General features: G+C 44.1%; 1 protein-coding gene across 1 annotated transcript; it reads right to left on the bottom strand.

The window, feature by feature from the left end:
* Window positions 1-203: 203 nt before the first annotated feature.
* On the bottom strand, window positions 204-10,261 carry DHCR24 (24-dehydrocholesterol reductase). The gene is made up of 9 exons (XM_071565079.1): window positions 9,946-10,261; window positions 8,555-8,710; window positions 8,011-8,116; window positions 7,622-7,740; window positions 7,268-7,531; window positions 6,392-6,535; window positions 5,282-5,479; window positions 4,402-4,580; window positions 204-2,419 (listed from the first exon to the last, which is right to left on the bottom strand). Exons 1-9 carry the CDS (start codon window positions 10,174-10,176, stop codon window positions 2,266-2,268), a joined length of 1,551 nt encoding a protein of 516 aa, XP_071421180.1. The 5' UTR covers window positions 10,177-10,261; the 3' UTR covers window positions 204-2,265.
* Between the last annotated feature and the right edge of the window lie 1,898 nt (window positions 10,262-12,159).

Consider the following 12,159-nt stretch of genomic DNA (forward strand, 5'->3'; position numbering starts at 1 on the left):
AGTGAAGGCTCACAGACTTCAAAGACATTCCTTCAAAGCTGTTTGCAGCACCAGGGTCCTCATCTCCCAGTGCCTCCTCTCCCAGAGAGCAGCTTTTCTCAGTAATTGCTGACCATGTGTAAGGACACAATAAGCATGAGAGAAATGATAAACAAGTGTTGAAAAGCAAGTAATGACTCATTAAAAGACACCACTTTGAACAGTACGCTGGCCAGAGCTTTATTTTCAACAGCCAGTACAACCAAAAATCAAGAGCAACAGCAATAATGTGTGTGCATGTGTGTGACTGATACAGTTGCAGTACCCAATCACAGCATACAAAGTTTGCCAATAAATTAAGGAGTGAAAAAACAAACACAGTGCATACCTAGTACATAAGTGAAACACAGCCTTAGTAGATGTATTTGCATATCCTCTAGCTGTTTTAACATTGCCCTTTCAAAGCTAACCAAACCATTCTTGCTCTGTGCAGACTATCACACAAGCACTAGGCTAAGCTGTAGCTTTGCCCCAGGGACAATTCCCTCATAGGGGCAGGAAGGCAGGTCACACCCTGAGAATCAACACTTGCCTTCCTGTGTACCCCTGGTGCAGCCAGGAATGGCATGGCAGACACTCCCGGATCACTGACACAGCTCCATGGCTCAGGCAGCACTGCAGACACTCTGCCCTGGCTGTGTCTCCTCATGGAATGCTGCCCCTGCCACCAGACCCCTGCACAGGATTTTGGGAGGTACCTTACTTGCACACGATGTGCATCACTGAGTTACAGCTCAAACTTATTCCTGCTACTGGTTTATCATTGGTTTCATCTGGACCATAGACATCCATCTATCAATAAATAAAATCATTGGTTTAGCACATATAATAATATTACACCTCTCACTGGTAACTGTTTAAGAAGTTCTCCATGATACCCCCACATGAGACTCAAGAAAAGGACTTTCTCTTCCCTCAAGCTCAGTAAGGTTTCAAGTAACAATTTTCAGTACTTCTTGGACAAGACACGGGCTTGGTTTGGAACCCTGTTCCTGGCTACAGGGTCAAAACATTTCCACACTTCTACACTCAACTGTATCAAGTCCATATGACTGTGCCATTTTCACCTGCGAGCAGCAGAAGAGGGAACTAACAGTACTTGCTGTTGATTTCCTCTCCAGGTGACTGAAACAGTCCTTTTACAAAGCCTATCAACCTAAACCAACTAAAATGAAAAGCAAAACTGTCACTCGAGTCAGAACCAAAGCCTGTGTGTATCAAGATTCACATCACAAGTTCTTATCCACAGCCACTTGCTTTTATAAACCTTATATAAACGCAGCCTTGACTTCCTCTTTCTACTGGGCCAGGACAGAACCATCTGAAATAACCCACATCTTCCTCCAACTGAGTACTTTTAAGGCACTAAAATTAACCCACAACCAAAGAAACCCTTCAAAACAAACAAACAAACAAAAAAACCCAAATAAACTGACCCACAAGGAAATTAAAATTTGGCTATATGAAATAGCAGCGATTTTTTCCAGTGATCTATGAAGCCAGAACATTGATACTTTGGGGCAAAAAACCCAATGCACTGTTGGCCAACTACAAAATACCTAAAACCTACACATCCATTCGCACTTCATAATCAAAATCAGTACAAATCTGATAGGCACAAGTAAAAAGCATCTTCTTCACACCTCAGTGCTCAGTTTTGAACAGAAGCCACTGTCAGGGAGCTCAGCTGCCATGCAGGACACACCCCAAGCAGTGCAGCACCACCACCACCACCAGCACTGGGCAGCTGGAGGATGATAGAGCCACTCTGGAGCTGCTCTGCAGGATACTGACTGAAGGCAAATGTTTTTAACAACAGGATTAATTACACAATGCTTTGGCACCTATTTCTGAGCCCTCCCTCCCATTTTCAAAAGTAATGTTAAACAGAGCTATGGTACACAGCTGGTGTAACTCCAGTGTCTTCATCCATTCCCATTATTTTTCTTCTGCTTGGAAACAGGTGAATTCACCTATGTCACTACATTAGATACAAAGGCTAGCACTTCAGATTCCTTAAAAACAATCACTCTGAGTTTGGAAATCTGGTTTTAAAACATACGAAGAAATACTAAACATAAATGTATAAAGCAGGAATTCATACCTTTAAACACCAACAAGAATCAGCTTATTTGGAGAGCAATAAAGCTTTTTTTTTTAAAGGACATACTGACTAGCTATAGGTAAATTCCTCTTTCCCTGATTGCTTGATTAGCTCAGCCAGGCTCAGTGCCTTGCAGCTTTGCAGATTTTGTCATACACTTCTGGAAAGGCATCCTTGCAATTCATCTGCTCCCTCAGCTTGTGGTACAACGAACCATCAAACATATCCCAGAACTCCTCACGGGTCATGTAGCAATCTGCATACAGCATCTGGAAACTGGAGAGGAGGGAAAAAAGGGTCAGAGATTCATCATTAATTGTGCCACAAGATTTGATATAGAATATTAAGCATAAAACTCAGGGCAAGCTATGAATAGTAAATACTTAACAACAAAAAACAATCAAAAATGCTATTTAAAAACAATTAAAAACAATTGCTCACACTATTACACTAGGACACTCAGTTGATTATATTTTGTGGATTTAACACTACCATGGTATCTTTTCTAAGAGGAAATAACATATAAAAGAGTGAAAACAGCAGGATACTGCTACAGTCACTTTGGTAAAGGGCAAGGTGGAAAAAGAAAGTCATTAAAGTTATTATTGTTTTTAAAATATGGTGCAGAACACTTCTTTAGTCATTAATGTGTTGATATTGTCATAAGTTTTGCTACTACAAAGACTAAAAAATGTCTATAAAAGGTGGGTCATATTTACCTACCCTAACCATGTGCAGCCAAATCCTCTGACAACTTGCATTCTATCAACTTGTGTTCACAGAAACACAAATCCAGAGAGAACTTCAAAAGTTCCCCCAAATCCAGAGTCTGGCTCCTTGCACCACAACCCACGCATAATCTAAATTCTCCCTAAAAAATAGTTTTTAACTGCTCTTGAAAGCCTGATTTCCTTTTTCTTCCATTCAAAGCATTTAAATTTCAGCTTAAAAAAAAATCTGTTTTTTCTGCATGTTTTCTTATGATCCATGGAGATACAGTCATGGTGTCTGGCGTTAGACTGTGTTATGAAATCCATTCAAGGCAGAGGTAGCAACACATCCTTCAAAATGCCACCACATCAGACCAGGCTGAGAAGATGAATTCATAGCGTAAACAAAGCAGGGTGTAACAAAGGTCTATTTACAAACTAAATCCTTATTTAGCTGTGGACTCTTCTTCACTTTCATCCTGTGCTTTCTAAACTGCAGCCAGCACCACAGCACAGCAGCAAAACACAAACTTACATAAAAGCTCTATTGTTGTGTGCAATTATGCAACTATAAGATTAAGCACTTATCCATTGTTCATTTTCCAGTGACAGGTAGAAAAAAGGACAAAACTTTGTCGGTGAAGAGCTTTAAATCAAAAACTTAATTTCAAGTTAATAAAAAAAAGGCTCAAAATTAACTTTGGGTTGCTTTCTTCTCTGGCAAATCACTAATTGCAGCTCAAAGTCATTTACAGTCCCCAAATCATCTCGAAGCAGCCTCACCATTGTTGCTCAACCACATGGGACATGATCACTGTTAGACTGAGAAGTAGGTCAAAATAGAAATGTGGATAAATTATACTGATGGTGTAAAAATACTGTGTAGTTGCTTTTTGTTCCTGAGAAACCAGCCTCCACTGTCACCACTACAGCAAATTAGGCTGGCATGAGTCCGTGACAGATGGTGGGCACATGCCTCACGCCTACTGTGGTCCTGTGTAACAAGAACGGAGGCAGTGAAAAGGAAGCTCTGGAGCACAAGTTTTGAGGAAGGAAAGACTCCCACCACCACACAGAGACTGCAGGGAGAGCCAAAGCTGACCTCCCTGGGCAAGGACACCCTGGCACAAGGACGGGGCAGAGCTGCAGCACGATGCTGCAAGGACTGCAGGGAGAACAGTCCCAAGGGCAGGCAGGGAAGCTGTCCAAACTTTTAACAGCCTGTGGGATTCCTGAAGGATGTATTTTGTCACAGCAGACTCCACTCTCAGAGCAGCCTGGAGCTGAAAAGGTGACCCAAAGCCACTCAGCTCACAAATACCCTGCAAGAACTTCAGCCAGAGTGTCCATTTGGTTGGTTGGGTTTGCAATCAAATAATAAAGTGAAGCCATATTAATAAAACCAAAATTAGAAATTCAAGTTAGTTTTCAGTTATTGTAGTTCAATTTTTGCAATATTGAAGTTCTGTGGGACTACAGAACTGTGGTTATATCAGAGGGGTGTTAAGTTATAGGCATTATTACTGTTCTGAGGAGTGGGATCCTTACCCATGCACACTTCTTACAAACTTTTCCATTTGCCTCATTGAAGCCCTGGCTTCAAATTGTTTCCTTTTGGGCTCTCCGTAAGCTCCTATGTCCACATAGAGTTCGGCTTCATCTCCTTTGGGGTGAACCATGCCAGGATTGTTGGGCAATATGAAAGGACATAACCAAAGAGGGTAGACCTGCAGAGGTAGGAAAACACTATCACTTATTTTGTAACAAAACAATCCTTTAAGCTCTTTAACAAGTGTGACAAAATGGAGAGTTAAGAGGACTTCTCCCCAGTCTAGGATTGAAACTCTTCTTTTCAGCTCTTCCTTTCCAGTTGTTCTGGTGTTGTTCTTAGATGCACTTTCAAATAACTGTAACACAAACAGACTTACAGCGTCCTCCTAGAATTACACCTCCTCCCCCTTAAATATTTGAAATGAAAAGAAAAAAACCAAGCAACAACTGAATAAACATTCCAAGTAAAAAAGAGAACAAAGAGTTTTCTTTTCCAAGTTAGTCTAAAATTGAAATTGCCAAGTTTCTACTTCTACACTAACTGAAATAAATTCAGAAATAAATCAAGAAATGGAAAACAATCTCCACAGTTGATGTCTAGTGAGACCACAAATCATTTTAGGTGAAAAAAAAACCAGTTCAAGTTTTACTAAGAATAAAATCTTTTAGACATGTTGGCTTCTACTACAGTTTGAATCTTTTTTTATATTTTTTTGAAAGCTGTGTGCATTTTTGCTGCAGCCTTGAGTCATGGACTCACAAAGCACAGTACTCCCCAGGATACAATAATGACCTTTTACACAAGCAGAATATCATGTCTTAGGATCAGCAGTCACAGTTCTTATCACAAACAGTCCAAGATTTGCTGCATTCTTACATTAAGGTCAACGTGGAAGGTCTGGATAGATTTTTCAAGGCTCTTCATTGGCACCAACATGTCCTGTACAACATGGTGTTGCTCATACAGCTTTCTAATAGCTTCTCCTTGGGTGAGTTTTAGCAGGGAGATTTTTGGAGGAACCATCCAGCCAAAGAGGTAACGGAAGATGGGGTTATTGCCAAAAGGAATGATATCCTTTAAAGGGGAAAAAAAAGAGTTCAACAGAAGAATAAGTGAACCAAAAGAACATTTCAGAATCCTCAGAGCAATATTAAGCCAGATTTTCAATATATTTTACTGCTGATGCTTTTGATAAACTACTATGATAGAAATATGAGGAAAGAAGAGACTGAACTTGGCTAAAGAGCCAAGCCCTAAAGCCTCCTCCAGTTACCACTGATTTACAGTTGTATGAATCACAACATACACAGCCCCAAATAATTTCAGAGAATGAAATTCAGAGAAAAAGAGGCTATTAACTTACAACAGCCAAGGGAGGAGTGCACAAGAAACTATACTTACAGAATTCTTGCAAGAATAAGCACATACAAGATCAGTTCTTAAAAGCATTTCAAAGCTGTAAAATTTTAATTACTTCTTGCACAGCCAACTCCTCTCTAACTTCTCCAGGAGCTGAAAGGATCTGGTATCTCACTCCAGAGATTCAAAATGTAACAACAGGAATATTTCAGAATGTCAAATAAAGTTTTGCATAACTGCATTGCAACAAACATATTTATGAAATTCAGAGTTATGACTTTACTGCATAATTACTGCTCTGAATTTAGGCAGGGCAAATTTTCAGCCATAATTTCAGAGTCATCACTCAATAGGTGTACAAGCTTAATGCTGAAATAGGTACTTAAGGTCTGCATTCAGAAAAGCATGAAAACAGGAGTTTATGATTCAATGCCTTATATAAAAGAAGTGTCTTTCAGTTTGTTTTACCCAAATACAGGACTTGTAAATTTGCCATAAATTTCACTGTTTTCTTCTGCCATGAAAGACAGAAGTTGTTGCCAAGGGGAAGAAGGTACATTGTACCTACACTGGGAAAGGGCAGAGTACTCTCCTGCATGTTTATTTTAATTTTGGAACTGGTTTTACCTGGAGCTCCCAGAAGATGCTGCGTGTATGTCTGTGGTAATACTGTCTGGAAGGAATGTATTCTATTCCAGTCCTGTCAGCTTTCAAATACTTCTCCACATGCTTAAAGAACCATGGCTTGTAGTAGTTGCCAATTCTATTTATCTGCAAGAAAATATTAATTCATTAGATAACAGTTACACCTTCCTAGATAACACTGAGTATGTCCCCAAATTCCTTTACTGTGAGCAGTCTGTGTTATACCCTTTGTGATAGAGCCTTCACTTCTCCACCTGCATGACTCTTTCTTACCTTTCCTGCATTACGGTTTGATTTAAGTAAGGTTTGCACTAACAAGCTATTTGGGAGACTATGAATGTGACAGAACAGGAATCCTAAAATACCAATCCCCAGTCCCACTATTAAACCAGAGTCTCACATGGCAGAGGAGAAACATCCAGGTGGAGGAGTTGCATGAGCAGTCAGCATGTCCCTCCTGTGCATGCCCCTGATGTGTTTTACCAATATTAACAGAATTAAAAGCTTTCTGGGAAGACAGTTACTCTGAATAACTGCAGTTCAAAGCAGCATTGGTCAATGTAGGAGAAAAGATCCTTCTCTTCCCCCTCAGGTACTGAAATGAAGAGTCTGGAGACTGAATTATTTGCTAGAATAATGAAATCAGTGGGTCATTTCTTATCAATTGAAGAGATTTAGAGAACAGACTCTCACAGTAGCAAAGAGCTGTAATTTAAAATATTCTGATGGGCAGATTAAATTTTTAATCCCATGTTAAGAGATTGCTCCAATTTTATAATAGTTTTATACTGGCATCTAGTACAGCTTCAGTTAGACTTTGAGAGCACTTTTTTGTGTGAATAACTTCCCTTTAGTTACCTTGTTTTGCTCAGCTTCATCAGTCAAGACTCCTGTCATGATAACTGCTTCATCCAAAGAATACAGAAGTCCTTCCACAAAACTATTTTCCTTTTTCTTAGACTCTTCAGTGAACTTCTCACAAATCTTCTGCAGTCCTCTCACGGGCTCATAATGTATTTTGACATATTTCTTGGCAGGAATCATTTTTATTTCTGCTGCAACCAGGAAACCCAAAGTACCACAAGACCAAGGCACTGCATAAAATAGCTCTGAGTTTTCAGTCTGCAAAAAGTATGTCATACTAAATCATATATCCACACCGATAACTGTCAACGACATTGTAAATGATAGCAAAGTAACATTTTGTCTTACTGGTGAACATCTCACAAGGCTTCCATCAGCAAGAACAAGTTCATAGGCCACACAGGTGTGCTGAAAAAGTCCATAGATATGGGATGATGACTCAATGCCAGTTCCCATGATCAGGCCACCTTATCAAGAGAGCACACAACAGATCAAATGAAGCACACTTCAAAATGAAGGTGGTTTGTGAGAGCAAAACCTCGTTTCTACGCTCTGGGTATGACTTTTAAGACTATTTAAAAAAAAAAAGGAAGTGCTTACAGCATAAATACCACAAAGAACATATGGTTTAACAACGTATTTCTAGAACCTTTAAAATAACGCTATGTTACTGCATAAAAAACCTAATGAAAGTGCAGCAAAATCAGTGAGTTTCTTGTCATGACAACGACACTTACCTACTGTGAGATCATCAAGCTCCGGTACCACAGGAATAGTCCAGCCCATGGGATTCAGGTGTGCAGTCAGCTGGCCCATGGTCACCAAAGGTTCCACACGAACAACCTAAAAACCAAAAAAACCCACCAGTTCCCCCCAGCAAACATAAATTAAGTGTTCAGCACTAACAGTGACATAATATGGCTAACTGGATACACTTCCATCTGGTATCAGAACTCAGAGACTCACTTTCCTAAGCGCTACTAAAAATAGTTGAAACTATTTAGTGATTCCTCCTCTGCCTCAACATCTTGTTGCTCAGTGCCCAAAATCACAAATCAATCTGGTCTTTTAGACTTCAGCACATAAAAGCCAAGCAATTCCATATGCTGGGGTTTTTTTTGACAGAATGATCTAAGCACTCATTGTCAAACCTGAAATTTGGTGGGTCTACTGCTACAAAAATCCTTTGTTCATTATGGAATCTAATCTCTTCATCTACAGATACTGTAAAGAAAGCTGTAAACGTCACTATTATGAAAGCTTTGTGATGGAATTTGTTACCTGTCTTTCACTGTCCACTTCCAGGACATCCATTAAGTTGATCATGATGTTCTTATGGATCTTCTTATACTTCCCAACACGAAGTGAGACAGTCAGCCAGCCAGGCCGGCCTGTGCACATGTATCTCTTGCTGCCTTCGTTTTTCCATTCCCGAACCTACAAGAAGTTACAACTGAAACATTTTTCTCTCACTGTGAAAAGATATTCACAAATATTGTTACTCCTTGTACACCAAGTAACAAATCCTGGATCTCTCTATGTCAGAGCAGGCGTGCTTTGGAAGTCTCTCTGCAGAACTCTGAACTTCTACATAAAATACCACCAGACTGGACTAGTTATGTAGAGGAAGCATTTCTAATATCCTGTAACTTTGGGTGGGGATTCAGAAAACTAGCAAGAAACCAACAACCTACAGGCAAACCTATACTCAAGGTAGGTATTATCACTGTTATAATCTTAGTTCTCCTTCAAAACACACAAAAAGTAGTCTGAGCCTGCAATTAAATGGGCAGAGAGAGAAAACCTGGTCTGGAGGAAGCAACCTTGAGCAACCTGGACTAGTGAAAGGTGTCCCTGCCCATGGCAGAGGGGTTGGAACAAGATGGTTTTTAAGGTCCTTTCCAACTCAAAACCTTTTAGGACACTAAGAAAAGTTGAGAAGGAAAATGTGTAAACCATACATATGATCCATGGATTCTGGAAAGCCACAGGGGTTAACATCTGGAGAACAAACATCAATTGTAGCATTTCCTGCAAAGCTCAACTGCTGCTGCAGATGGTAAAACACAAACAAACAACCCCAAACCCTCAGAGAATAACTCCGTACACATTAATATCCATCTGTATCTGCGATGAACGTGAGGGCCAAGGAAGAAAACAGAAGCAGACGTGACAGAATTACCATAAACACTAAGAGAGCATAGAAACACTACAGACATCTGCATTTCTACGTGGAGGAAAAGTTTGATTTTCCCTTCAACCATCTCTTGGAACTGGCAGTGCCGAGAAGCAGGATGTAAGCGTTGTTAAAACATGGTATTGACCCTGCCGTTCAAAGACTGCTGTTCCCACGTTACACACGCGTGTGTCCCCGAGCCAGGTGAGCGTCCAGCGCGGCTCTCGGCACATCCCTGAGGATGCCGCAGCGCCAGGAGCCGCAGCGGGGGAAGTTCTAGAGGAGTTTCAGAACGGGACAAAAAGCCCACAGGGGCTGAAACACCCGCTGGCGTTTACTCCTTTGTTTTTGCCCGCTTCGGTTGGACTTTGCCCCGGGTGCGGGATGGGGGGAAGGAGCGGCAGGCGGGCACGGGGCTGGCAGGGAGCGGGACAGGGACACCGCAGAGCCATCCCCCAGCCCGGGGTCGGGGTCCGAGGGTCCGTGCGAGCCTCACCTGCGCCTGGATGTGCCGGACGCGCTGGGCGTGCTGCCGCGGGGCGCTGTGGAGGCGCCAGACGGCCCATGCGCGCAGCTGGTAGTAGATGTCGAAGAGGATGGAGAGCGGCAGGAGGAAGAGGCAGACGAAGACCCAGCGGTGGTGCACTAGCACGGCTTCCAGCCCGCGGTGCCGCACCCAGAGCAGCAGCAGCAGCAGCCCCGCGCCCACCGACCACAGTGCCGACATGGCGCCCTCCGTCTGCCCGCGCTCCCTCACGGCCGCGGGGACCCCGCCATGCCGCGCCCGCCGCTCGCGCGCTCGCCGCCCGCGCCACGCCCCCCGCGCCCCATTGGCCGCAGAGTGAGGAGAGGGGAGGGCAGCGACCAATCCGAGAGCTCCGCGGAGATCGGACCAGGCGCTGCGGGCGCCGATTGGCTGCACGCGGCCGGCCCCGCGCTCCCCTCATCGCCGCGGCCGACGGGCACCCCCCGGGCGGGGGAGTCACCGGCTGGGGATGGCGGGGAGGGACCCGGGTCAGACCCCCGGGCGGGGGAGTTACTGCCTGGGGATGGCGGGAGGGACCCGGGTCAGACCCCCGGGCGGAGGAGTCACCGGCTGGGGACGGCCGGGAGGGACCCGGGTCAGACCCCCGGGCGGGGGAGTCACCGGCTGGAGATGACGGGAGGGACCCGGGTCAGACCCCCGGGCGGGGGAGTCACCGGCTGGGGATGGCGGGAGGGACCCGGTCAGACCCCGGGGCGGAGGAGTCACTGCCTGGGAATGGCGGGGAGGGACCCGGGTCAGACCCTCGGTCCTGACACAGGAGGTGAGGGCAGTGAGGGCAGGGGACAGCGGCTGAGGCAGAGGGGACCCCTCAGTCGGGTTACGGGGCGCTGTGGTGGCCAGTGTCACCCAGGCACGGTGTGCCTTTGAGTTGGGGATCTGGAGCAAAACATTTCCACATCCTTCACTTGTGCATCATTCTGGCGTTGTTTTAAGTGCCAGGGAGCCCGCGGTGCAGGCGTGTCCCACACAGTCGGAAGTGCCATGGGGTACACTTTACAGAAGGAAGAAGGAGGTACACACGTCCAAAACACGGCTTTCTCTCTAAAACCCCAGCAGAAAATTCCCCTCCGGAAGGGAGGATACAAGAAGTCTGTGAGATAAAATGCTGTTTTTAAGCTAAAATGCATTATGTCCCTCAGGAGGCATTTGAGTGACAGCCCCAGGAGGCGCTGACACAGCCAGGGCTGTCAGGAGCTCTGGGAATGGCAGAGACCTCGCCAGAGCACCACTGGGTTCCGGGAGAAATGTGGAATCAAGGTGTTCTGTGAGGATCCTGCCACGGTGGCGGTGGCGAAAGACATTAAAGTGTCAGGTGGCGCCTCGTGGTGCCTCTTCCTCTTTGCCAGCAGGACAAATGCTCACCTCGGCCTTTGGCTGCCACAGGAGATACCTGGGAGCTCCAGTCTGGGAGGGCTCAGAGCATCAAGGTTCAGAGCTCAGCTGTGGCTATGGCAGTCAACCATCCTTCATAACATCCTTTAGACAACTTGGAGGCTTTGTTTTGAACTCTGTTCATGTTTTCATAGAATCACAGAATTGTTTGGGTTGGAAGGACCTTAAAGGTCACCCAGTTCCATCCCCCTGCTGTCTACAGAGACACCTTCCACTAGGTCATGTTGCTCAGGGCCCCATCCAACCCAGTCTCCTTCCATCACTTCCAGGGATGGAAGTTTTGTCCCACTGCTTTTTATTGGGTTTGTCCCACTGCTTTTATTGAATGACTGGTCTGAAACTTCACAGCTCTCATATTTGGAAATGGCCTCCTGATTTCCAGCCTGAATTTATTTACAGCTAAATTATATTTTTTGCACGTGTGCTTAGTCTGCCCACATTTTACATCCAAGCTGATTTTATCTGCTTTTATTTACCAATTCATCTGATGACTGAAATTACTCAGGGGAAAGAAGGCTCCTATGCCCTAAGAGAGGTTATTTTAACCTCCCTGAAGAAGCTAAATTATTCCTGATCTGAGTGTGATCAAGCAAGGGGCTTATTGAAGAACAGCATCATTTATTCATAAGGGGATATTTATGCCTTCAGTGTAAATACTGTTTTGAAATTGTTTTTATGATGAACCATTAGAAGTGTTTGTAATATTTACCATGTTTTGCTCTTGTTTTTGTAAGGCCCTAGGCAGCAAGAAGGGAGTAGTGGAGCTCGAAG

The sequence above is a fragment of the Pithys albifrons genome, chromosome 10, assembly GCF_047495875.1.
Source record: "Pithys albifrons albifrons isolate INPA30051 chromosome 10, PitAlb_v1, whole genome shotgun sequence".
In the NCBI taxonomy this organism is placed as follows: domain Eukaryota; kingdom Metazoa; phylum Chordata; class Aves; order Passeriformes; family Thamnophilidae; genus Pithys; species Pithys albifrons.